Source organism: Sturnus vulgaris, chromosome 15 (genome assembly GCF_052056855.1).
Source record: "Sturnus vulgaris isolate bStuVul1 chromosome 15, bStuVul1.hap1, whole genome shotgun sequence".
NCBI classification, from domain to species: Eukaryota; Metazoa; Chordata; class Aves; order Passeriformes; family Sturnidae; genus Sturnus; species Sturnus vulgaris.
Window position 1 is genome coordinate 16,187,327 of NC_142257.1, and position 25,639 is coordinate 16,212,965.

The 25,639-nt window shown below is 39.5% G+C and overlaps 1 protein-coding gene across 3 annotated transcripts in view; it reads right to left on the bottom strand.

The window, feature by feature from the left end:
• The window catches only part of SLIT3 (slit guidance ligand 3), a 465,006-nt gene that overhangs the window by 134,904 nt on the left and 304,463 nt on the right, over positions 1-25,639 (bottom strand). For all 3 annotated transcript variants that reach the window (XM_088173839.1, XM_088173838.1, XM_088173840.1), the window contains 3 exons: positions 16,144-16,215; positions 10,904-10,975; positions 1,874-1,945 (listed from right to left, as the gene is read on the bottom strand). In XM_088173839.1, coding sequence (XP_088029965.1) covers positions 1,874-1,945; positions 10,904-10,975; positions 16,144-16,215 — 216 coding nt within the window. The remainder of the gene's footprint in view (positions 1-1,873; positions 1,946-10,903; positions 10,976-16,143; positions 16,216-25,639) is intronic.

The window sequence follows — 25,639 nt, forward strand, 5'->3', positions numbered from 1 at the left end:
TTGTCTCAGCTTGACAATGTTTAAATAGTTGAAGCACAACACCTTTCAGTGGTTCCCTGGCACACAGATTTCGTCTCCTAAACAACAAGGCATCACTTGAGGTAATTCTAACTAAAAACAATTGTATCTTGTCTTAAATATGCCCTTTACTGAAGGACTGTTCTACATGGACACCAGGACTATCTATAAAGGAGTTAAAAATTACTCAATGCCTTATGCAAAAGTTCTAGAGCCACATTTTTATAGGACATGGTGATCCACGTGTTGAGTGATTTTCTTATTTATATTTTCCTGCTGGGAAGGAATCTATCTGTAAAGTGTCTTGGATTAGACAGAACAAGTCTTGAAGAGTATCACTTGAAAGCTGTAACTGTAAAATATTTGATTGGGGAGAATGATTGCAAATCTCAGATTTTTTAAAACACAGTTTTTTTTCTCAGCAGTCATGGCTGGATGAATCCCAGCTTCTCTGCACTTTCATAATTATTGTCCTCACACCTGGCAAACCATACCCAAAATTCTTCTTACTGCCCAGGCTGCCACGGAAACACTGAAGTATCAGAAAACTTGTGAGGTTTGGGGCAGGAGAGAGGAAAGAAGCTGCCAGAAAAAGGTGCATAGGGCAAAGATAAAATGATGGGCAGCTCCCCACTGACCCAGCTCAGGGACTGCCACAGCCAAACCAATGGGGCTCTTGCTTGCCCTGCTCTGGAACAGGGTAGTCCATGTCAGTAATTAAGGTCTTATGGATAAATTACACATCTGGGCAGTCCTTCACTTAGTATAGAGAGTCATATCAGTGACTTCATTTTATTTGTTTGGTTTTGCTCATGAATGCTGATCTGAATCTAAGCTTGCTTTGATATCCCATATAAGGGCAGCAAATGCTCAATCACAGTGACAAATCCAATGGCAATGACAATCTTTGGGAAATTCACTGCTGCCTACATCAGGATTGTCAGAAAGGCTTCAAGTAACATGCCTAAAAGCTACTTCATATTCTATTTTAAATACAGTTTACTGTTTGAGGTGGAGTGCTGTATGTGACATAAACCAGAATTGACTCATCTTTGATACATCACCTTTATTTTCTGAGTGCATCATCCATGATGGCAATCAGAACACTAGGAGTACACATTAAACTCACTTCCCTGCTGCTCCCTCTACTGACTGGCTGATGATTCCCTTCCCTTTGAAGGAGTTACTGGTTCCCAGTGTGATCATGGAGACAAGAGTGAGTGAAATTTGCAATTGCACCTTTGGCTTAGGAAATTTTTTCAGCTCCATTAATACATACTGAATATCACTCTATACATCTTACCCTGATCATGACTGCAAGTTAAATCACACATGGCATAAAATACTTTAAATAACAATATATTGTAAAATCGTTTCTCTTGCAACTAACCCCATTTGGCATAATAAGAACGTGGAACTGAGCACAAGTTGCAGCAATCAGACCTCTCACGTTGCCCTTTCACTTGCCCCAGCAGGTTCTTGCAGCACAGAAGCCCTCAAGGATCCAGACATTCAACCACAAGTGCTAAATGTGTAAAAACAATCAGATGGCATCCCCACCCACGCATCAGCCAGTGACCAAATTTCCTTTCTTGGACCGAGTCTCTCATTTCCTCCCCACACTTAAATCCTCCGTGTCTATTATCCATTACACACACAGTGCTATAAAACTGTTGACACCTTCCTTTTTTAGTTTTTTCAGCCCTTGCTTCCCTCTTGCCTGACACAGCAACAACAGACTAGCACATCCCAGTGAGCTTTCTGTGGAAAAGGTTGTTCTATTAATGTCAGAAGCTGAAAGAACAGTAAATCTAGCCAGTCAGTAAAATAAAGAAGAGGAAGGGATCATACTCACAGCAGCTGCAGAGACACAAGATCATCAAAAAGGCCCTGGGGAATCTCCGTGATCTTGTTTCCATAGAGCACTCTGAAAGATTCAGAAGACAAAATAAATCTTAAATAACAGCCCAGTTTAGTGTCCTCCCACATCTCTGCATTATCATCTTTATTGATCATGGTGCACCATGCCCAGGATCTGTGGGCATTTCATTTAACCACTGATCTCATTTTCTTTTCAGAGAGCACATGGCATTAAATGAGTCGTTATGATTCAGGCTTCGTCTGGTGTTGGAAGGCATTTTTAATGTAGAAACTGGACACCATCCAAAAACTGTATCTGAAATATTTTTCATTCTGTTAAGGGATTTTTTCCCACCCTTTTTAGAAATATTTTAGCCACTGAAAGGCACATTGTCTGATGCAAAACCTAGAATTCTGCTCAGTAATACTGAATTTAAAAGCCAGAGAGCACAAGCTGGTTGTCGATAAAATTTCATATAACTGAGTCTCTTAAGATACAGTAATTGGCATGAAATGTGACACAGGCATCATTGGATAAAATATTATGGCTTCACCAGCTGTTGTTACCATTTCAATGAACTAATATAAAGAAATTTATCCTGAACTGGAAATAGATATATATTTCAGGAATGCAAAAATAATTTAGGTATAGCTTAGTTATAAAAATCAGTAAAGCTTTAATAACAAAAATGAGAGTCACTGTGTATATTTAATCAACCATAAATATATGACCTGACATCCATGATTCAGTTTTAACATTAAAAATATTTCCTTTTTTTAATGGAAAAATGCACATACATTATCCTTAGAAATTGAACGAAGGGGAAGAGAGACAGAACCACCATTATGCTGAGATGTGTTACCCAGTGATCAGAGCAAAATCATGTATGACAGGAACACCAGAAATTCAATCATGGCTCAAGTATTTGCTCATGCCATTTCTGCAGGTCGGTATCATTTGTCAAAACCAGAGAGTGGCTGAGGAGCTTATGTGAGTCCTGGTAAAGGGAGGATGATGAGGCTCCCTCTGACAACATTTTGCCTTACCTAAACATTTTAAACGGGGAAAAACAGAATTTATGTAATTTCTATGCTCTACATAGGACATGGCAAATGGTTATAAACCAGCTCGTACCAAAACTCTGCTGCTTGTATGTCACTAAATGGGATGATTCACTCACTTTTTAATGTGATCATAGTATTTGAAGTGATCATAATGCAATCACTTTTTGATGTGTCACAATAGGCTGGCAATGAATCAAAAAGCCATGTGAGGCTTGGATGTTTGGCTGAAATCCTGGCTTACCCTGTCCTACAACGTTTGAAATATTAGGAAGAGTTGAACATACTGAAAAACAAACTCATAGCACGACAGACCATCTCCAATACCCCCTGGCCTTCCCAGAGCATCACCACCTCAGTTTACTCTTCATCAGTCACTGGGAGTCCATCACCCCTGTGGGAGCGTTCCCAGATCAGCTCATTTCTGAGCCTAAACAAAATAACACCATTTAAACACCAAAACCTAAACTGAAACCTAATTTTTCATTACTTTTGCAGTTTAGCAGGAACTAAAGTGCTACTCAAGAAACTAATGGCCATCCAGCACTCTATTTTCTCTAAACAAATGTAACAATTTCTCTACCCAGTACAGAGTCAGGAGGGTGGCTTTTAATGTGCTGCTCCAGTTAGTGCTTTTTGTGAGTAATGAATGACTCTGAATTTTTCTTGATTGTTTCTTAACTTTCACTTCAGAAGACACACACAATTTCCTACTTCAACAAAATTTAATGCAATAGATGAAGATTCTTATACTCTATCCAAAGCTGGACGGAAATGGTGGCTGAACTTGGAAAGGTTTAACAGGATCATTTAAACAGAACATTCAAGCCCTTGGGTTTCACTGGGCTCTAAACCTACATGTGAAAGGCTGACTCACAGATTTCCTTCTGAACAAAGATGTGTGCACATGCATCAGAAAGCAAAACCTCTGCAAATAAAATTTTTGTAAAAGGTTAAAACACCATTGCCCACGGAATACAGTATGCTTCCTTTTCACCTTCCTGAAAAACCTTTCTTTAGCTTTCTGTAGCTTTAGTGTGTTATCTGTACACTGAGCTTAGACTGCAAACTCTGGGATGCCAGAGAAATCACTTCCTTAGTTTTGTGAAGGAGCAGGATCAGCAGTGCTGATCAATAATGCATAGCATAACTGCAAAAAAGAATTGTGAAGCTAAGTTTTACAAAATGCCCATGGAAAATAAAAACATCCCCACTCCAGCCTAAGGGTTATTCTGGCTGTAGAAGTAAAACACTTATGGAAAGCAAAACTTTAAAGAAATGCCAGCACTTACGTACTGTGGTACTACTGAATGAAAATATAGAAATAAGACCCTCAGAGCAATTTTTTAAATTTGTTTTTAATTTGAGAGTCAGAAGGTCATAGTGCAGTGTGCTACTGAACTTTAAACCTTGGATGTGTTTATACATCTTCTAAATTATTTTGAGCAAAATAAAACAGATCAAAGTAGCTTATAAAATAAAACAAAGCTCCGATTTTTAGAAGCCATGAAAAGGAAAATAAGCATTTTCCAAACTAATTTGGCTTATGTGCATGTGGCACATTAGCATTCAAACAGATTAGCAGCTAAACAAAAGTCAGTATGAGAGCTCAGGCACTTGTCTCTAATTCATATTCATGCTCAGCACTGCACAGAGCCAAATTATCTCATGCCATGTCTGCCTGCCACGCCAGGGCTGCAGGCAAACAGCCCTGCCAGGGGAGATGTGCACTGCACTGCAGCTCCTCTCCGGAGCTCCCACTGCCCTTCACTGCAGGAAAAAGCACAGGAAACTGCTCTGTGTCAGCCAGGAGAGCACATGCTCCCAAGGAACATGGCTTGGGCTGGCTCCTGGTCCCCCAGGCTCCTGCCCTGGGCACAGCTGATGGAGCTGCCAGGCTGCGAGTCCCTGCAGCCACAGTGCCCATCTCCCTGCTCTGCACCCTGTGCTCCCACTACAGCAGCTCTGGGGAAAAGGAAACAAACAAAAACCCCATGGAAAAAATCACCAAACCCAGACAAACAAACAACAAAACAAACAAAACAAAACAAGCATACAAAACAAACAAAAAACCCCAAAAAACCAAACAAAAACAAAGAAAAAACAAAAAACAAAAAAAAACAAACAAAAAACCACAACAAAAAAACCAAAACCAAACCAAACAAAAAAAAACCCCAAAAACAAAAAAAAAAACCCCACAACAACAAAAACAAAACAAAAAAACTCCCACAACAAAAAACCAAAAACAAAACCAAAACAAAACAACAAAAAAACCCCGACTTTAAAAAGCCCTATAGTTGGAAACACGACCAATTCAATCAAGAGCTTAATTTAAATCTCCAGTGCTTTTTACCAGCAGAGGTAAATTTTAGGAGATTTTCCCTTTGGTATTACAAGTTCTAAAAACGGTGTTCACTTACTTCCCTCACGGGTGTTTCAGGACATGCAGGTGTCCTGGCTAATGTGCAAGCTTGGCCCAGGAACACAACCCTTCTTCTATCCCAAAGCACCTCAAATTTTAGACCCAAAGTATTTTTAAAATTAAAAATACACTAAACATGTAACAAAAAAAAAAGCTCAGTAATTGCTGCCAATAGACAGCGAATCAGTGAATTAGAACATTTATTAGAACACCAAAAAAATTAATAAGATTTTTTTGTGGGGGCTCCTGATTCTTCATTGGTTTCTCATCTTTAGGAAAGCAAGTCAGCCACGAGTCTGATAAATATCACAGACCCCTGGCAGCACTGCAAGCATTGGAAATCCCTGGGAGCAGCACCCTAAAGAGTCATTATGGACCTGCAACAAGAAGTTACACAAATATAAAACACAAATGAGGCGTTTGTTTCTTCAGCCTGATTCTAGCATCACATTTTAACAGTCCTGTAACAATGTATCTATCCCAAGACCGATATTAAATCTCCAATTAAATAATTAATTGTTACTACTAAATTTCAAGTTTTGCTGTTTAACCCAGGATATTCTAAAATAAAGATTAAACAGTGAAAACAGTCACTGCATAGATTGATGTGCAATTCTGGGACACATCACACAAAGAATGCACAGCAAGCACACCTAGCCACAAGCATGCTGGGTGGGAATATAATCAATGATGGACCAAACTTTTGGTAGAAGAGTCTTAAAACATGAAATTTACACTGATACTTCACAGTCTCTATCCCTTCTGATCTCTTGCACCATTTTAAAATGAGGAAATTTGCATTGACTTTACCAATACATGTCCTTTCAGATGCACTTTAGTTTAACATGCCACCTTTGAAGGGTGTGAAACAGTAATTGCTGTGTTCTTTATTTTATGTCTCTGCTCCTCGGCTTCCTTGCTTGCAAATGTAGTTGCAATTTAGCTGCTTCATTAAGCCAGATCACAGAATACAGAGATTTTTTTCCTTGAAGATGACACAGAGTTTTTTGAGGTAAGAAAACTTAGCACAGAATCCCCTACTTTGGACCATATGGTTTCCAGCTAAGTGTTCCTTTATTTTGGCTGGGCTGAAACATTCTTACCGAAGTGTCAAATTGTGACTTTATGCAATGTCTTTTTCAGTCCTCAGAATGCTTTTAACTTTCTTTCAGACTGTGAAACCAATTCTTGCTAGGAAGAATTGTATTTCCCAAGCTACGTACAACGGCACAGGCTCAACATGAATTCAGGTTTTCAGAAAAGGACGAATTGATAGGGATAAAAACAGCAATAAATTTATAATATCTAAAAGAAACTTAGACATGTAATTTTTTTCCCCCTGCACTATTTCATATTTCTTCAAAACAGGCTAAGCTAAATAAATCACAGTAAAACTATCCAAAGCAATTTGTAACCTTAAAATAAGTTTGTCAGCTATTGCAATAGGCAGTGTTTTATTGCAGATTTCAAATCACCATGAATGACACCCCATACATCATCACCCAGGAGATGATGGTCTAAATGGGACTGCTATGTCAAAACCTAAGCTGTCTCTTGTCTTTGTGCCCAGACTGATCTAAGCTTTTGAAAAAAGTGTTCACTAGCTTAATTCAGTATATGAGCAAAACCAAAGGAATTCTCCCTCTGCAATGGTTTAAAACTTATTCATGCAGTTTAACACACTGAAGGCTTAGACTATTTTGTCATATCTCATAAAATGTCCCCAGACAGTCTGGATATGGCCTTCCAACCTGTATTTGTGGGACGTTCACTGACCCCAAGAATTACATTTATCTTTGATACTATTAACAATAACCAAATGCTGATACAATTCTCTTGCTGATACCAGACAGATTCTGAGTTAATTAAATGAAAAACTAATTTACTTTAGAAAGTGTGTGCAGCAATCTTGAAACATGAAACTATTTCTATTGTCCCCCCTGCTCTGGGCTGTTATTAACCACTCCAACTCCTGCAGAGGCCCTGCTAACCATGGAACACAAACACCAGGCACTACAAACAGAGTGTTTCTCAAACTTTTCCTTCAAACTCAGATAATACCTTCCTTTGCAACCAACCAATTTTCCCACACTTCTCAATGCAAGGGTACTATTTGCTCTCATATGAAGGAAGTATTGCATGGCAAGACTAATTCTTCCAGCAGAACAAGAAGAAAAGGAAAAGCCAGGAAGAAGCAGCAAAAAGAAAGCATAATGGTTCTAGTTCCTTATTCTGTAACAACCAGGAACAAAAGAGGTTATGTGCATCCCCAAATGTTTCTAAGTAGAAATTTCTTGTTCCAAAGAATAATGTGAACAGGGAACAAAATCCCATTGAAAAATGTGCATTGAGAAAATAACTTATTTTTTCCTGCATGTAGGGAATGGAGAAGCCTTGAATACCCCACAGGAACAAACTTGCTTTCTTTTGCTAAATGCAGAGAAAACCAAGGTAGAAATGGCTGCCTTCAAGCATAATCATTTTGTGTTCTGTTTGACTCCCATAGGTAAATTCCTTGTTAGAGAAAAATATATACACTTAAAATAAAAACTTATGACCTGCTAGCACATGGATCACTTAGCACTTTTAAAAGATTTAAGTTTTATACATTTTAGAGGAAACAGCTTCTGTTATAAACATTCCCATGTTTTGAAAACTGCAGTACACTATTCCTTCTACCATCTCAACACAAGTACAACAGACAGAGTACTCTGAGCAGCATTTCTGCCTGGCAACACCAAGCCAAGTTGACTTCAGAAGAAAGCAGAGTAGAAGCCACTAAATATAGGCCTGCATTAGGCAGGCAGACTAACAACGTTGGCTGCCTTCCAGAGGAGCACTCTGGCTCTCCAGACCCATAGGGAGCACTGTGATTGCATGCAAGCAGGGAGCAGAGGGAGGAGCACAAAATGGGAATAAAAACAAACAAAAAAAGTGCAAGGATATTAGGTCGTCCAGCAGCACTTCATTTTTAATGGAAAGCAAGTTGCTTACTCTCATTTTTACATTAATACTCTCCCCTCCTTTCTTCTGGTTGGAACTCGACTAGCTGAAAAGTCCAGCTGCTCTGTGCAGAGCTTAAACCTCGATGTCTCATTAAAATGTACACACCAGTCACATCTGACCGAGGTGCAGGAACAGTGAGAGTTGTTCCTGGTATGCAGAACAGTGCTCCTTCAGGGTACACAGCTGAGTAAAGTTACTGGGGCCTTGGGCACCAAAAAGACTGAGCTGCTAAGAGGGAACACACTGGTAAGCCACTGTCTCACTTCACATCTGCCTCCTTGTTCTTTCTCCTTTGGCAGTGTCATTGGGAGGGCTGGCACTTGTCCTTCTGGGCCTGACTGAGCTGGGCTGGTGGCTGTGGCAAAGTTCAGACTAAAGAAGATCCTCTGCTTCTGAGGGGGAGAATCCTGGGGAAGCTTTCTTCAGAGAAACTCACATTCTGCAGAGCAGCACATAGTCTTGCTCCATAAAGATATCAAGGGCTCAGAAACTGAAAGAACTACAGGGAGGAACCTGCCATGTCTGGGTGACAGATCCTGAAAGATGAGGGAAATAACCACGGCTTGTCATCTATAGGGAAAACGTTTGTAAGACTTACCTGCAATGAGCAGCAGGGGCAAAACCTTTCAAAAGAAAGTAAAACTACAGGGGACAACTGACCCTGGAGTAGGAGGCTGATAATTTCAAGACTGGAGTTGATACTGTCCTAGAAACAAGGCTGCCAAGGAGAGGAGAAACTGTGTGGTACAGCTTTGTGGGGAGGGAAACTGAGGCAAACATGGAACAAAGGAATCACTCAGAGGCAGTTCCCTTGCTACAGCCTTTGCTCTGTGGCCTCTCATCTCCCTGCTACAACCTACTGGCATTAACTTAAGCACTGTTTTACCCACTTGGATATAAACATATTCAAATACCATTTAAAGTATCTGATGCCTTGGATAACTGGAGAGAATACAGAGTCATGTCACTTGCTTCTGTCTGCAAGTCAAAGCACTATAAACTCCTGCCCAGTTTATATTCTCATTTCCTCTCTGTCCACTCTAATGTGTTTTGTCCACACTCCAGAGGCCACCTGGGGGTATCTGAATTAACTGTACTAAAGCTGAGTAAGTTCTGCCTTGGGAACTCAAGCCCAGTGGAAATGTCTTGCCCGTCCAGCTCACTGCCAGGACCAGGTTTGCCAGAAGCTGCAGCACTGCAGCATCAGCAGTAGTTTCATACTAAGCCAAAACTGTAGCATTCAGTAAATGCCACTCTCTTGCTGAATTGTTTCCAGACAGCAGTGAGGGATTTGACCATTTCCACAGCATGTTGAATAACACCGCCTGAACTATTCAACAAACACCAGCAACACTTAATATAGATTTCTGGCATTCTCCCAGCTGGATTCAGGGCACAAAAAAAGGGCCAATACTTCTGCATTCTGGCTAAGAGGTTTACTGAAACATGTAAGTTTAGTACTTACTTTCTGATATTCTTCTAGTAAAAAAGTTACTCAGTTTCTCAGAATTATCCAGTATTCAGAAAATTAAATTGTGGCAGCTTGTAGAAACAAACTACAGTTTTTAAAAACCAAGATGGGTTATATGAATATTAATGAGATAATTGTTTCCATACTGTTCTTAAAATTAATTCAGGTAAATATCATTCAAGTTGTGCTTCCCTCTTTTCCCAGCATGGGGCTTTCTACCACTCTATTCTAATTTATCCTCAATATGCAGCTTCTGACCTTGTATTGCCCTTTTTACCCATTAAAAGCTTGACTGTTTTAATAGTGCTGTGGGTACCTAGGCTGAAATACAGCTGCATGTAAATTCAACTTGGTGCTAAATCAGTTTTCTGTGTTCTATAAAGAGGAACAAATGGCTGTCAAGAGATCCTACCTTCCTTTCATCTTCTGTATGAAATCATATCTTAGTCCCCTTCCAGCTTAATAAAGCATTAATTACAGCTAAGGCATATAAACATTTTCTTATTATTAGGTCCTTCCCTAACTAGTTTGAAGAAAATAAGACACACCAAAACCCACCACCACCACCAAAAAAACCAACATAACAACCCAAACAAAAAACAACCAAAAAAACTCCACACCACAAAAATCCAAATAAACCAGAAAACTCTCAAGAGAGTGTAATTTCTTTACTATAGAAGAAAAATCCAGTATGGAAGTATTTCCCCAACTCTTTCCTGAGTAACACCACCAATCACGTCTGAGCTAAGGTGAGGTTTTGGTGTGCCATGAGGAGTAGGGGTGCATGGAGCAGCCTGCAGGTGCATGTGTACAGTAGATTGAATAATGCACTGATTTGAAGAATAGCAGAAGTCAGCAGCCTTATGAGAGACTTGTAGACAGTCCTCCTTTCTAAACTTCATTTTTCATTTACAAAATTTTTCATTTACAAAAGATCAGATGCTTCACACAAGCTGGCAGTTGCACACAGAAACATATGTTCCCCCAGACAGCACATTATCATTTTTATTCCTCTTACATGCAAGCTCTCCCCAAAAGCCCATTCAGTTCTATTTTCTACTTACAGAGAAATGAGAGATTTCAAGCCTTTGAATGCATCAGGTGCAATGTCAGTTATTTGATTCTTGCTGATGTCTCTGTGAAAAGAAAGAAGGATTTAAAAAATGTTAGTAAACAGGAATCTAATGAAAATATTTTGGCTGTATCTTACTGGAAGAACACACTTGATACAAAAACAGAAGTAAATGATCATATAATCTCAGAGAAATGATGAACTATGTAATGACAGAGGTAGGCAAATTCCCAGGAAGGATCAGAAAACATCAGTCAGTATGACAGGCCACAGCCTCAATAGAGACCACCTTTCTTAATAAGGTCTTTTATTTTACAGATATTAAAAAAAGGTTTTTATAAAGAGCAAAACCAAGTGATGCTGATAAAACCATCCCAAAGCCATTAATGCTGGAGATGGCACTGCGACCCTGTGGGTGGCCCTCAAGGACAAAGAGCAGCCCATGACAAAGCATAAAGGTGGTCTGAGCATCTGAATGCAGGCAGGGAAGGCACCTTTGTAACAACAGACAGGATCATGCAGAGAGCCCAGCCCCTGACCCCAAAGCAGGGAGCTCAGCACTGCTCCACTGAGGTCTGGGCTTTAATGGCCCAGGAAAAACAAGCACAAAATCCACTCAGCCTTGACGTGCTGAAGTTCAGACACTGCAGGAAGCCTTCAAGCGTCTGCATGGGAACTGTGGAGCTCTGAAGCCACTGTGGGGTCCCCCAGTGTGCTGCAGACCCTGTCAGGGAGCCCAGCAAGGTCCCACCCTTTTGGCTGTGGTGTGAGTGGGATTCAGTATTGCCTGCTGTATTTGTAAAGTGAAGTGTGCTCCTGGTTTGGAAAGTACTGTTCAATTTGAACCACAACCAGCCAAGAACACAAATACAAACCGTGCTACTGTCACTTTATACAAGGAGCCAAATTTACTACACCTGGCACCCAGGTGCTCAGAGCTGGGTGTCTCATTGTGACTGTCACTGTCATCCAGATTTCTGTCCATCACTTCAACCAGGTGCTGAGCTGGGACACAACCTTCAGCCACCTCACTGCCCTCCCTGACAGCTGATAGCAGCTTGTAAAAGTAGTAACAAATCTCTGCACTGATAGCTGAAGCAATGCAGTATTTCATGCACCTCTTCACTGCTATTTCCACTGGGGCACATGCTATGGATACAAGTAGACTCTAAATAAAACACTGCTTGAATGAGAACTTACTAAGCAGAGAGTAAGGAGGTTTTCCATTCTATACATGTTTTGATCTACAAATTATGTTGGCTAAAATTTTAATGAGGTCCTCAAACTCTTGTCAAACCTAGCCATGTTAAGTGGGATGTTTTTGTTTGGTGTTTTGGTAATTTTTCTAAGGCTTGTATCTTTTTTAAAGCTCATAAAAAATTGTTCTGCAATCTACTGATGTTTTCTGTTACAACACCGTGCCTAGCAGGACAGGATTCCTGGAAAGTTTCAGTTTTGCAGCTCAACTTACAGCAGCTCAACTTTTCACTACGAAAGCAGGAACTTTTTATTTTTATTCAGGTTTTTGTGAATCTTGTTTAGACTGACTGTTGCTTCTTCTCTAGTAAGCAGAAGTATGAAGTGGATCAGTCCCATCTATTTATTGAGGAATGTATTAAAATCTACCAAAATCACGGGAAAAGGTGACTTTGCTGAACAATGCCAAGCATCTGAAAAGGGGCATCTAGTTTTTGAGAGAAGCATTTCAGCACTGTTTCAGTGATTTGCTACATCTCAACCTTTCCATCCTCCCTCTCCCCCATGTCCGGACGTTAATGAGTGTATAACTAATGGTGCCTGAACGTGCAGAAATGCCATGCTGGGCAACAGCACTCTCTCACTTCATGCAGATGCACTACAATCAGCATTAGAAGATAATTAGACACATTATTTCCTTTCCATTAGAGCCCAAGTTCCACTGCTGTCGGATAAGGAGGTTCCATCTCCTTCTGACTTGACTGAGAGAAAGAGATTCAATTTTGTTCTTGTATTTTTGTTTTCTTTGTTTGGCCTGCTTTGGTGAGATTGTCCTATTCTCTCTTTCATTTACATCAAGACAGAGAGAGGCTTTTTTAAGCTGCAAAACTAAGACAATTTAGATGACATAAGGCTTATTTTCTTAGTTTAGGGTATCTCAGAACCACTCAGGAGAAGTGTGCCTCTTCAACTGGAAATGTAATAAAATTATCAGGATTCCACTCAGGCAGGGATGACATCAGTCCCCTCACACTCCCTCCCTGCACCTCTGACAGAAATCTCTTTGCACACACCTTGCAGAGTGGCTGTGCTCACTCACCAGTTGGGGACATAAATTGGTTTTGACTTTGCACCAGGGGAGCAAAGTTGCTGAGTAACACATGACTATATGGCTTAAATCTCTTCACTGTAAAAGGTTTTGAAACAAAACAGATTTATTTTTAGATGCAACCAAATGCAAAACTAATAATAGCATTGGTTGAATACTCCCTTTGTTGACCAACATTATTAAAAACAGATTACTTGATTATCTCCAACACATAAAATGGACTGCTCTCATTTGCCAAGAGTACTCAGCAAAATCCATGTCATATATGGTTTAGTTTGTAGAAGCTGCTTAAAAATGTCACAACTCCACAGAGCTACTGGGCAGTCTGTGGAGTCTCAATGTGTTTTCTGCTAAAATGTGGTAAAATTACTGTAACAACATGAAATGCCACTACAAGCATCAGAGCTAGAGAGGTGCAACCACATCCTTGGAAGTTATTCCTGTACTTGTTATTCCTCTTACTCTTGCTCTACAAACATTTAAGTTAAAAGCCTAAGAAGAGCAGAGACAGGAGATGTGGGAAATTATGGTTAAGCCCAAGACAAAATAGGTTTCAGCTCCTTTACTAAACTTGATCACCAAAATAACTCTCCCATCCTGGAAGTTGTTGAAGAGACATTCTAGACAGCAAACTGCAGCTATATGCACGTGTAACACTTGAATTAATATACATTTTTTGCTATCATCTTGACCTAATAATATCAAGTCATATCAAGATTATGTCGGACAAGTGGATCTAATTTAATAATTAATCTCAGTTATCCAATTAGTTAAGGAAAGGAAACTTCATTATCTTGCAGGAAATACTCAGTAAAGAATCAAAATACAGAGAGTACAGAATTGCAAATGAGGACTATTATCACTAACTTTCCTGCATATTTATTCACCAGAAGAAGAAAAATACAGTAAAATTTAAAGGGTTATGCTAATACTATCCTCTGAATTATATAAAATATTACTATAGTAATTAATAGTAACAATAACAACAATTATATTAATGTTCTTCATTTGTACCCCCAGTAGGGTATCCATTAATTAAATTGATAATCTTCCTAGTATGGGACTACTCATTGAAATCAAAGTGACAGAAATGAAGAAAGGCTAACAAAACTTCAGTGATATTGAACTTATCCTTCCTCTAACGGAAAAGGATGGATGATTTTTTCGTTTTAGGATATAATCTTTTCATCAAAGTATATTTTTGTGTTAATAGGACTGGGAATCTTGAAAAGATGGTGTCAATAATCTCTTAAAATACTGAAAAAAATGTCCTCAATAAAACTGTATATATCAGAACTGTTACTCAATCCAGAGCCTCACTGTTCACCAGGAACTAAACTCTAACAAGGAGAAAGGTGAATAAACAAATGGCAAAACATCAGGCTTGTTATGGGACATTCTGCAGCCCAAATACCTGTCCATAATTCTCCCAAGAGACCCTGTCATGTTAACTAAGTTTTGGCACAGATCATCTGACATAATAACTTATTATTTCATGATGAGTTCAGATCTCAATGAGTATGCCAATTATACCCCAAAAAGCTGTTAGCACCACTTGCTAATGAAATTCTGCTCTGAAATTCTAACATTAATCATTTCACATAGCAAGTGCTACATTGCATAGGGCAGGTATCCACATTAAAGAATAGTTTTTGGTCAACTTCCATAAAACTAGAGTTCACCAATCAATGAAAAGACAGTAAAACACTGCAAAAATCTAAATTTAGTCATACCTTAGAAAGAACTGTGTAGTGATTTTAATATTAAAAAAGTTACAATCTAGGTCACTGAAGAGGGATCCATCATTATCACTAAAATTACCATCTTACTATCCAATACAGTACTTCTTTAAAAATACATACAGCTATATTGAAAGTGAGACAGAAGAACAGAGACCGTCAAAGATTGATGATTTGACCTGTTAAATATTAAGATCCGTATTTACAGCTCTTCAGCTCTAGGAACTTGCCAGGCTGGGACTGGAAAACAGCAATTTTGCCCTTAAATAAACAGTATGGTGCAAGCTCACTTCAGTTTCCCAAAGCTATCTGATAATCCAGTGTGTTCTGTGAATGAGCTGACAGTGTCTTAATTCCAGTATTGTTCACATCAGAGAAGAACTGCAAAGGCACTTTTTCAGCAGCATGAGCACTGATCTACAAAGCCTGAATGACTTCTGGAAGTTACTGCTCCAGTGGCAACATCAGTATCTCCATACCGTGGGGAAGCAGGGGTAACTTGTTTTATTTGATTTCTGTCATCATGGAACTGTCACATCACCTCTCACACATCAGTCAAAAATGAAAGAAAAACCTGACTGGGGGAATGCCCCGTATTATCTGCATGACAGCACTGCTGCACATCAGGATTATTATTATTTATTTAATCCAAAGAGAAAACACAAGAGGTAATAAAAGGAAGAATTATCTGGGTATCTACTGGTGATTAAGCGACAGAGAAAACAAGCTCCAGCAGGTTTCTTTGTTTTCTTGTAAACAGTCAAACCATTTCAACATCAGGACATCAAAGGCACTACAAAGAACTCCTCAGTGCTCTGCAAGAACGGGACTGCTGCTGTAACTGGGGTCAGCCACCCTGACGGGCTGCAAACAGGCACAGAACGGATGAGAAGAGAAACGGAACTTGAAATCTTTTCTGAGGAAGCAGATTTGAAGTTTGAACAGACTAACAACTAATTAAATCACATCGTTTATAACGGGAAGTGAAATTAAGCATTATTAAGGATTTCATGCACTGTTAGGCATCCTGAACCAAATTCCATTGTTGCTAACACTCTGAAGAGATGATTTGTGCAATCCCCAGTGATTTCAACACAGAATTGCCAATATGTTTCTAAAATGAAGATACAGAACTTGAAGCGAGAAGATTCATGATTGCTCTTGCATGTTGGTCTTATTAAAACTTACATTCTCTTAAGCTTCTTGTACTGGGTGAAAGCTCCAGGGGGAATGATTTTGATGAGGTTTTGTTCCAAACGTCTGCAAACAAACAAAGCAATATACAAGTTAACTACACAGCTGTAAGAGAGGAATCACGTTAAATATGATAGTACATTTTATATAAATACAAAGCAATTTTACAGGGTTGTATGCAAAACAAGTTTTTATTTTTAAGTCAGCTAAATAGAGAAAATACTGAGAAAACTACTTGGAAAAATAAAATAATCTCTTTGATTCTTAAATTGGTCTAGAAAAAAATGTCACAAGCTAAGGAAATTACACTGTTAAGGCTTGTGGAAGTAATAAAGACTAGTAGGCATATTTTAAAGTTAAGGTAGAAAATAGAAAATACAGATGCTTTCCTTGACTAACTGTTGTAAATAGCATATAGCTGTTAAAACTGACAGCTGGGCTAGGCTGTGACAGTTTAGTAAACAGATTAATAACACAGTCAGACCAATTCAGAACGAATAACCTGTGGGAACATGCTAGAAATCAAACTGAATTCACTGCAAGATGAATTCAGGTTTTTAAGAGGGTGGGGAGCATTTTATGTTAAAAGGGTAAAAAAAAAAGATAACTGCATCTTCCTATTCCAAGTACCAAATATTTAAGTTTTTCTAAAATATGGTCCAGACTGCATGAAAAGTCTGCTGCTTTTATTTCTAAGATTTGGCTTGAAAGAAGTATTCTTTATGAAGTACCATAAATGCATGTATCACTAACATAAAATGTAAGCAGCTTTAAGACACCACATGCAGCAACCACTGAGATTAATTTCTGCTCCTTCCCAGTAGTACTTTCAAGTATTTTTCAGCAAGTTCCCTAAAGTCCTGCTAAAAGGAATGGCTTCTCCTCAAACGAACTTTAAATGTTCATCTCCATTAGAAACGTAAAAATGGATCCTCAAGCAACAAATTCTACTGACCATGGCAGCTAAACTTCTATGACCTGGGACTGAGACCAAAATGTGGGTTTACCTTGTTCTTACTTATTATTGAAATGTTGTGGATTTTTTTCCCTGAAGTGTCCTAAAAAGCAACAGTTTAAATAATAAAAAATCTGCGGTTGAAAATGGCTTCGAATTGAAATCCAAAAACATATTGGAATGATGGAATGAGGCACTCCAGTCATTTCCAGTTGCTGCAGCAATGCAGAGGGGAGGAAAAAAACTTTAGAACCAGAAATGACAATAAAGTGAAATGGGAGAAGGGGGAAGTAAATCAAGGTTTGTAAAGTACTAGGGAATAGTAGAGAGAAAATGTGTAAGCTCTCTATCCCTCTGGTGATCTGTGCTTTCATAAGCAAAAGAAAAAAAACTCCTTGAAAATAAGGTAATTTGCCAGCTCATTTATACTCTAAGAAGCTATTTAAGTACAAATATTTTGATATTTGCACAGTCAGCCTGTACAGCCAATGTGCTCGCTCTCTTTTATATCTGTAGCCGTCTATTTGTGATCAGAGTTAATTCTATTCCTTGTTTTGTGATTCGAATTCGTGTCTGAGATTTCCCTTCCAGTTGGTCTAAATATAACACGCTTCATTTCTGGCAAGTCCACAGTGAAATGCAAATTGCTGTGAGCTCCAGCACGCCACTATTGTTGGGTGTTTGTCACCAGAATTAGCAGCACACACTCTTCCCATAAAGGCTTTTTGTCAGCTTGCCAGCCGGGTGTTTAACTCCTCCCAAGTGTTTCTGTGCAGGCACTTCTAGGAACAAAAGAGGGTCATGCCTGCCCGATTTCCTGGCCCTGGGGATGGAAACTGGGGGCTCACCCATCCTGCACACCAGGGGAGCATGCAGTCCTTACAGGGAAACCCAAATACAGGGATGGGGGGAAACGTGTGGCTTTTTACGAGCAAAATTCCAAGGCAATTTTAGTGACTCAAAGGTGGAAATATACACAGTTTTCTTCCCTCACAGGGTGGAAAAAATATCCAAAAACTGGAATAGCAACAGGTCCCGAGTAATAAAAAATTAAATTAAAAAAAGGAAATTTCTAGAAAAAGTGGAGAGGAAGACAGAAACAGGAGTTATTTGAGAGTTGCCTTCTGAAGCTACCTAGTGAACTCTTCACCCTTTCCTACAAAATCTGGAGCAGATGGCCTGTACAGAAATAGATGGACAAGGCTCTTGTCATCTGCTGTTGTATTTCCACCGCAGCACCTGACATTTTTTTATTCCACGAAGCCCTTTGCAAATGAAGGACTAAAGAATGCTCGTGACACATTCTGCTCAGTGCACTCCACCTTGCAGATGGCACCAGAGGAGCACCAAGGGCTCTCATCAGGGTGTGTTGGCAAGTGGGCTCCAACCAAGCAGAGCACTAAATAAATTAAATAAGCCTGTGCTTTAACAGAATGAAATATTAATCTGACTTCTATTTAATTTTTACCTATATGCATGTTATAGAATGGCAGAATAGCCTGAAAAACACAATGCAGTTTCACAGGTAAAATAACAGAAAACACCTTGTTTGTATTAGGACTTTACTCTTTCACCTTATTTAGCTCATACATGACACGTGGGGTACAGTGACAATTAAAAATCTCAAGAAATTCTAGGTTCTGCCAAGAAGGGGTGTTGGCAATTTCAGAGGATGAAGTCCTGAGTAGAAACCATGTAATGGGAAACTGCTAGAGATGCCATCTTTGAAATGAAGGGAAAAGCAGTATTCTTACCTAATGTTGTCCTTTTTTCCTCCAAAAAGTGAAAAAGTGTAAATTTTACAGCCACATTTTATTTCAGAGAAGATTACCCTAGGTTACCTAGAACATGACCTTTGGGAAACTGTGTTTTTTATGGCCTATCCCTATACTATGGAGTGCTGTCATACACCATAAAACCATCTGTGCTAGTGCAAAGCAACATCTGGGAGTTCATTTTTTGGGGGTATTACCAGAATATACTATAAAATAATTTTACAACACATTTGAGAAATCTGTACAAGACACAAAGTCCTAAAGGGCTAAACTTTGATAATTTAAACTACTACCCCCTCTCCCATTAAAGGTTTCTTACAACTCAATAAAATTTTTCTTGATTCTCCTGTGGTATTTTATACTCAGATCTATTTAAGAGCCTCACCAAGCGGAATTCACAGAACTGATAAAGAGAATTGGCCGTGTTCAAACTCCCAGTGGTTTTTGCTCCTGCTTTGCTCCCCTTGTGGCCATGCCTTGTCCCCTGCTGCCAGCTGAGTGCTGAGATGAACAGCAGCACATCTCCCCCTCCCCACACACAGCAATGCTCTGTCTGCCTCTCCCAGCTTTATTTTAAAGGCTTTGACAACAACATCAAAGGACAGGAACAATTTCCTTTCTCTTCTCTAATATATCATCAGAGATCGGAAAGTATGAGGGCCCACTGGATTCAGATCCATTTTTTCTTGTAATAACATGATGCTAGACAGGATAAAGTCTTCCTTCTTCCCACTTTTTTTTAAATGACTTTGCAGCAATGAGAACAAAAAGTAAACATATCAGAGAAAAACCAGAACAAAACAAACAAGGGGAAACCATGCAGTTAAAGATGAAAAACTATCCCAGGGTAAAGAATAAGCACTCAAATTCCCATGCTAATCCATCTCAAAGTTCACTGAGGTGCAAATCTTTTCATCACCTCCTCCTGTGGCGCCTGTATTGCTCACGCCCAGGACGGCAAAACACAAAGGATAAAAAACTCTGCCTAACAGGGACTTAGCAGAGCCAGCTCACACTCAGGAGTGATGAAGCCATTCGTCTTGAAGAGTGATTCCCCCTGCAGAGTTGGGGAGATAGACGTATTAATTTGGGCCTTAACTATCTCCCCTTCATTGAGGGAAAGAAAGAATTTGTTATTTGGGTCTCTAACGGAGCAGTTTGCCAGCAATTTTCCCATTTCAAACACTGTCTCGGCTGCTAATGTGCAATGTTTTGTCAAGCTTACCTACCCATAACATAGACAAATCACTACCTTGGAGAAAAAGAGGGAGTGAAGCATCAGTACTGATAATTCTCAGCTGTCAGATGAATAGAGCCCACAAATGAGACAGCCATGCTCTATTAACAGTGCCACGAGCTCCTGCCTGAGCTGTGTCACAAATGTCCCTGTGCATGGGGCAGGCAGAGAGTGAGTGGATGAGCCCGACTGTGCCCTGGGTCCGGGGCTCTGCTGGGCTGGCATCCCCTGGGCTGCCAGGAGCCAAACAGCCACGAGCCAAAGCCACCTGTGAGAGGGGGAAAGCGTGAGCGCAGCAGAGCAGCACAAACCTGTGGCACACTCGTGCCTGGCAGGATGAACACAGCCTGTGTGAAGGGTGCTGGGAAGGACAAAAACCTCGCTCTCCTCCTGCCCTATAAGCAGGGATTTGCAGGGAACTGGCTGGGGAAAAAAGGAGCATTCACATCTACCATGGTGACAAAACCCAGGGCTGGGGAGAACAATTTGTATCAGGAAGGAGGAAATTTCTAGGGAACACAACAATCGATCCAGGGACTGAAACAACTGGATTATAAAAACCTACTTGGACCATTATTTTACATTTATTGCGTAATTTGGGCTCTCATATCTTATCGTGCATTTTGGTCTCTGGTGAAGAAGAGTCCACAGGTGTATTTTCAGTATTCAAGGTGAATAAATCATACTAGATAAATCACCATCATACACGGTGTCTTACTACAGATATAAGCTGGATCTGATCCCTGCCTTTCTTGCCTCTTCATCTGCAATACAAGCTTCATTCCTACCATGCACAACAGGTTTGGGTAGCTGCACTGAAGTACTTACCCAACAAGAGCCCCAGAGAGGAGGTGCCCTGGTTGGGAGAGAAAGGAGGAATCCTGCCCTGCAGTCACACAGTCAGGACTTGCAGCTCATCCAGCAGCAAAACATGAAACAGCCACAGTGCAAGGCCAAAACCTGCAGTCCTGCTGCTTCAGAAAGTGCTCATGGACCAAAATCCCAGGGAAAAGCTTTTTGTGCCTCTCACCCCTCAGTCCCCAGGTAGGAAACAAAGTGCTTTGGGATTGCAGGATATGGAGGATTTTAGATGTCTATGCTTGCTGCTTGTTTTAACAGTTAAAGCCTTCTCTCTCCACCCCAGCCAGACCCTACCATCACTATAAAACCCCTAAACACACACGGTCCTCCCAGACTTTTATACTGCACCTTTCATTGCAGCACCTAAATGACTTCCAAATAAAATTAATAATATGCATTATAAATCCCTCTTATGGAGTCTGCCTTAGGAAATGGAGAGCTGAGAGCCAGTAAACCATCTACCTGTATTAATACAAGGTGACAACTGGAGTTTCCCTTCATATTCCCTTTAGTGTTGATTTTCAGGTTCTAGCTGTTGAGACAGGACTGCTTTGTAACAACTCACCCAAGGGCAGATCTTCAAGACACAAAATCCTATCAACAGCAAAGTGACTTGTCAATGTGTATCTACCTAGGAAGTTACACGGATAAGTCTGCTCACCAAAAGACATCTTTCAGAATGAAAAGAGATGTTTTGATATGTTCCCTGATACCATGGTGTTATTCTAAAAGCAGTGACATTGGATCTTCTGACACACTGCAGTGAATTTAGTTTCAGCTGTGTAGCTGACCAGCTGCTCAGGTATCACCTGGTAACCACTGAATTTGTGATGGCAGCCACACTGAGAATGTGAGAAATCCATCCCCTCTGTTGTTGCATGTTAATTTTGCATTAAATATAGCACAGACAAACAGGAAACACCAGAGAAATCCACAGACTGGCATTTCACAAAACATCTTTTGACAAAACACCAATGTCTCTCTAACCACATTAACACCAGAATGAAACACTGTTCTGCCAAACCTCAAAGTTTTCTCCATTTACCACTGTGATACTCCACATTCGTGGAGGGAATTTTTGGCCCTTCTCATCACCTTTCATTGTAATGTCCCTGCCAGTCTCATTCATATATTTTCTTTTCTTTATCCCAGGATGAGGGTGCTGGCTCCCCCTGAGCTCCCTCCCACTGCAATCCCACAACTTCAGGAACTGCTCCTGGGTCGTGCCCAGATGTAAAACCAGGTGAGCTCCCCTGAGCCATCACCTTTGAGGATGTTCAAGGTTAATCAGGAGCTGTTTTGGGGGTAGAATACAAACTACTAATGCCTCCTGCCCTGATTCTAGACTAGACAGGTAACCTCCCATCTTTACTGGCTCCCAGACTTTATTGGGTCATGTGGACTTGGGATCAGGGTTTGCAGGGAGAATTTTACCTCTGTGCAGGCCTGGCTGTGGCTGTGAACACAAATGCAGGAAACAGAGTCCTTAAATTAGAGAGATTTGGCAATTCCCAGGATCCTTCAGGTCCATACCTCATTCAACCAGCACATGAGTTCATGAGTGTTGATGTTTCTGAGATGTTGTGCTGCAGTGAACAGCAGAGATGTGGATCCCACACCTTGACACCCAGTGACTTGAGTTCAGAAGGCTCCAAAGAGACCATCCCAAGGGTGCTGCACAGAGTTCAGGTATTCACTTCCACAGCACAGCATCTGCTCTGAGCCTCACCCTAACTCAGATCTCTGCTCAGCACTTTTCACTGTTATTCTGTTGTATTTTTTTTGGTGTGGTTTTTTTGTGAGTTGTTTTTTTTTCCCTGAAGGGAGACAGAGTTTCTCTAGGACCTGTGTGAAAGCAATCATTCCCCAGTGGTTGAATCTGATAAATATAAACCTGTAGGAATAGTTTTGAACAGGTCAGACCCAGAATATTTGCTTAACTGAGAAGTGAAGCAGTCCCAGAAAGACTAACCCCTAACCCATCACATTGCTATTTAATTATTGCTTAAGGAGCTCAGTCCTGGCCACCCTCTATTGGCTTCCAATTATTTCAAGAAACTTCCAGCCCAGATCACTTCCCACATTTTCTCACAATGCTTAGGGATCTGAGAACTTCAAGCTGATTTGCATTTTATTTGTCATGTTAGAACACAAAACTATTCTTTTAGACTTAGTGAAAATTGAAGTAAGCGGACAGAAAAGATAAAAAGTTATTTTTAAATCTCTAATCTAACTTATTGTTAAGAGCTGTGTACATTCTGTAGCATCTGTTTTTACTGCACATTTACAATACTGACAAGGAAAAGGCAGAACATCAGAAATTAGCAGGAAAATTAAGTAGCTTTCTGGTAGTTGAAATTCTGCCACCTGTAATATTTTCTCAACAGATTCTGTCATTTGACAATAGACATTCCTCAAATCCTTTCTTATTTTCACAGTCTTTTAAAGCAAAATAAACAGAACATGTGTTACTCAAAAGATAATTAGTATTTCATCCAGTAAAAGAATCTGATTAGTATATTTTATGTCAAAGTTGTGATTTTATGCTCTCTATTTTATTTTCTGTAATTGTTTTTCCTCTTCATAATCAGCTTTAAGAATGATTATAGTCATTATATATATTGCAATCTCTTTATTTTGCTTGGCAACACAGGAGCTTTGCAGTGAAATTTGTATTAGATGAAAGATATATGCCTTTTTAGTTATACCATTCACTTTTATTAGTAATTATTAATTTATGTTTATACTGGACTGAAGTGATGTCCCTGGGAAAAAGAGGCTACAGACACACATCCCCCAAAAACCTAAACCAAACTAAAAAATCAGAACAGTCTCAACCCTACAATCCTTTTCAGTTTATTCCTACAGAGTTTGCCTGAGTAAATTAACCTGTATGTAACTTTTTTTCTAAAAGAAATCTCCCAATTATAAAAAGCAGTGAAGAAAGTAAAAATTGATATGGCTGAAATGAAAATTACCATGTGTATGAAATCTAGATTTATCAAAGCAAACCCATCTTCTTGTGCCTGCAGATAACATTAGTTACACAACTTCAGATATAAAAGTAAAGATGTGAGAAATCTGCCTTGATCTTGCAGCAGAAACTCCCTGCTGTTGCTGCTTGTTTCTAAAAATGTGAAATGCAGCTTTCTGTTTTCCTTAATTTGTCTCAGCACAGAAGACACCTGTATTCTTATAATTTTCCTTATATTTTCTCCACTGACAATCAATCTAAAATATTTTATTTATTATTTCTTTATTATTTCTGTGTTTTGAACTCAAGAAAAAATTTTTCTACATATTTTTGGCCCAACAAAATGAACTTCTGTGAAATGCAAGACACAGTTTGCCTGGTGAGATCCAGAAAATAGTAGTCAGGTTAGACATGAGAGGCTGTCCAGAGCCAATTTACAGCAGTGAATGAAAATTGTATTATATGATTCAATACAAGAGCCAATCTGGTTCCCCAGCCAGAGAACTTGCCACCAGAGGCAATTATGGAGCATTTACTGCACTGTTCAAAAATACTGTGCTGGCTTCAGCTGCAGTATTTACTGGAAGCCTAGGAAAATTATTATAATTTTCTTTCAGGAGAAAGAACAATGTTAAATGAAAAACTGTGATTCCTTTATCCATGAAGTTTACAGTTTCTACACACATATTCTTGATAAGAGGAAAATCTCCTGCCTTTATGAAAGTGAGAACTTCAAAGCCAATTGTTAATAAACACTAAAATGTTGTCGTGTAGTTAATTTATGATTTATATAACAAAAAAATATTCTTATTATAATGAATAGTTACTGTTGCTCAATCTTTCTATAATAGCTTTTCTGACTTGATTTTAATTGAAGGAAAATTAATTTTGAATATACCAGTAACTTAAATGCCTAGAAATTGTTCATCACCATCTGCAAATCACAAAAGCTTCCTAAAGATTCACAGCTGGCCTGAAATGCACATTCCTGCAGGTACTGAAGAACAGAAAAGGTAATTTCTTCCTGAGACAATTCCTGAAGCAACAGACACAGAACACTTGTCTGCCTACAGGTCTGCAACACTGCCCAGCACAGTGGTACCCTCATGACATTAAATTTGTCAGGAAACCATTCATTAAAGGTAGAACAAGTAGAACATTACATTACAAAGTGATCATCTTGCAGAAAATTAGGTTTGTGTTCATTTTGTCAGAACCAGGAGAAAACCAACATTACATTTTTCCTGTGCTTGAACTCTAGAATTTTTCCTAAGAGTAATAATTCTGCACTATTCTAATAGTAATTATGTACTACCCATACCTACAAAAACATCAGCCACCAATTTAGCTATCAAAACTGAAAATACTAAACCTGTGTAGAACAAGTGACTAAAACTAACCTTAGGCCAAGCCTAGATGCTGGTGGAAGGGCTGCCATCCCAGTTTGCTCTGCTCAGCTGGCCATACACAAAGCTGTGGTTATTATCTCACCAAACATGGGTGCCTAATCTGCACTCTTCCTTCAGGGACTGGCAGCCTCTTTACTGTCTGGAGCAATTGCATCAGCATTTAAAGAAATGGGCCTCATTTCTCATTCAGGTACATCCTACCCAGCTTTACCTGGCTCATTCAAATCTATTTCTGTCAACCTCACCAGATACAGGGTATGGTACAGGTTAAGTAACAGT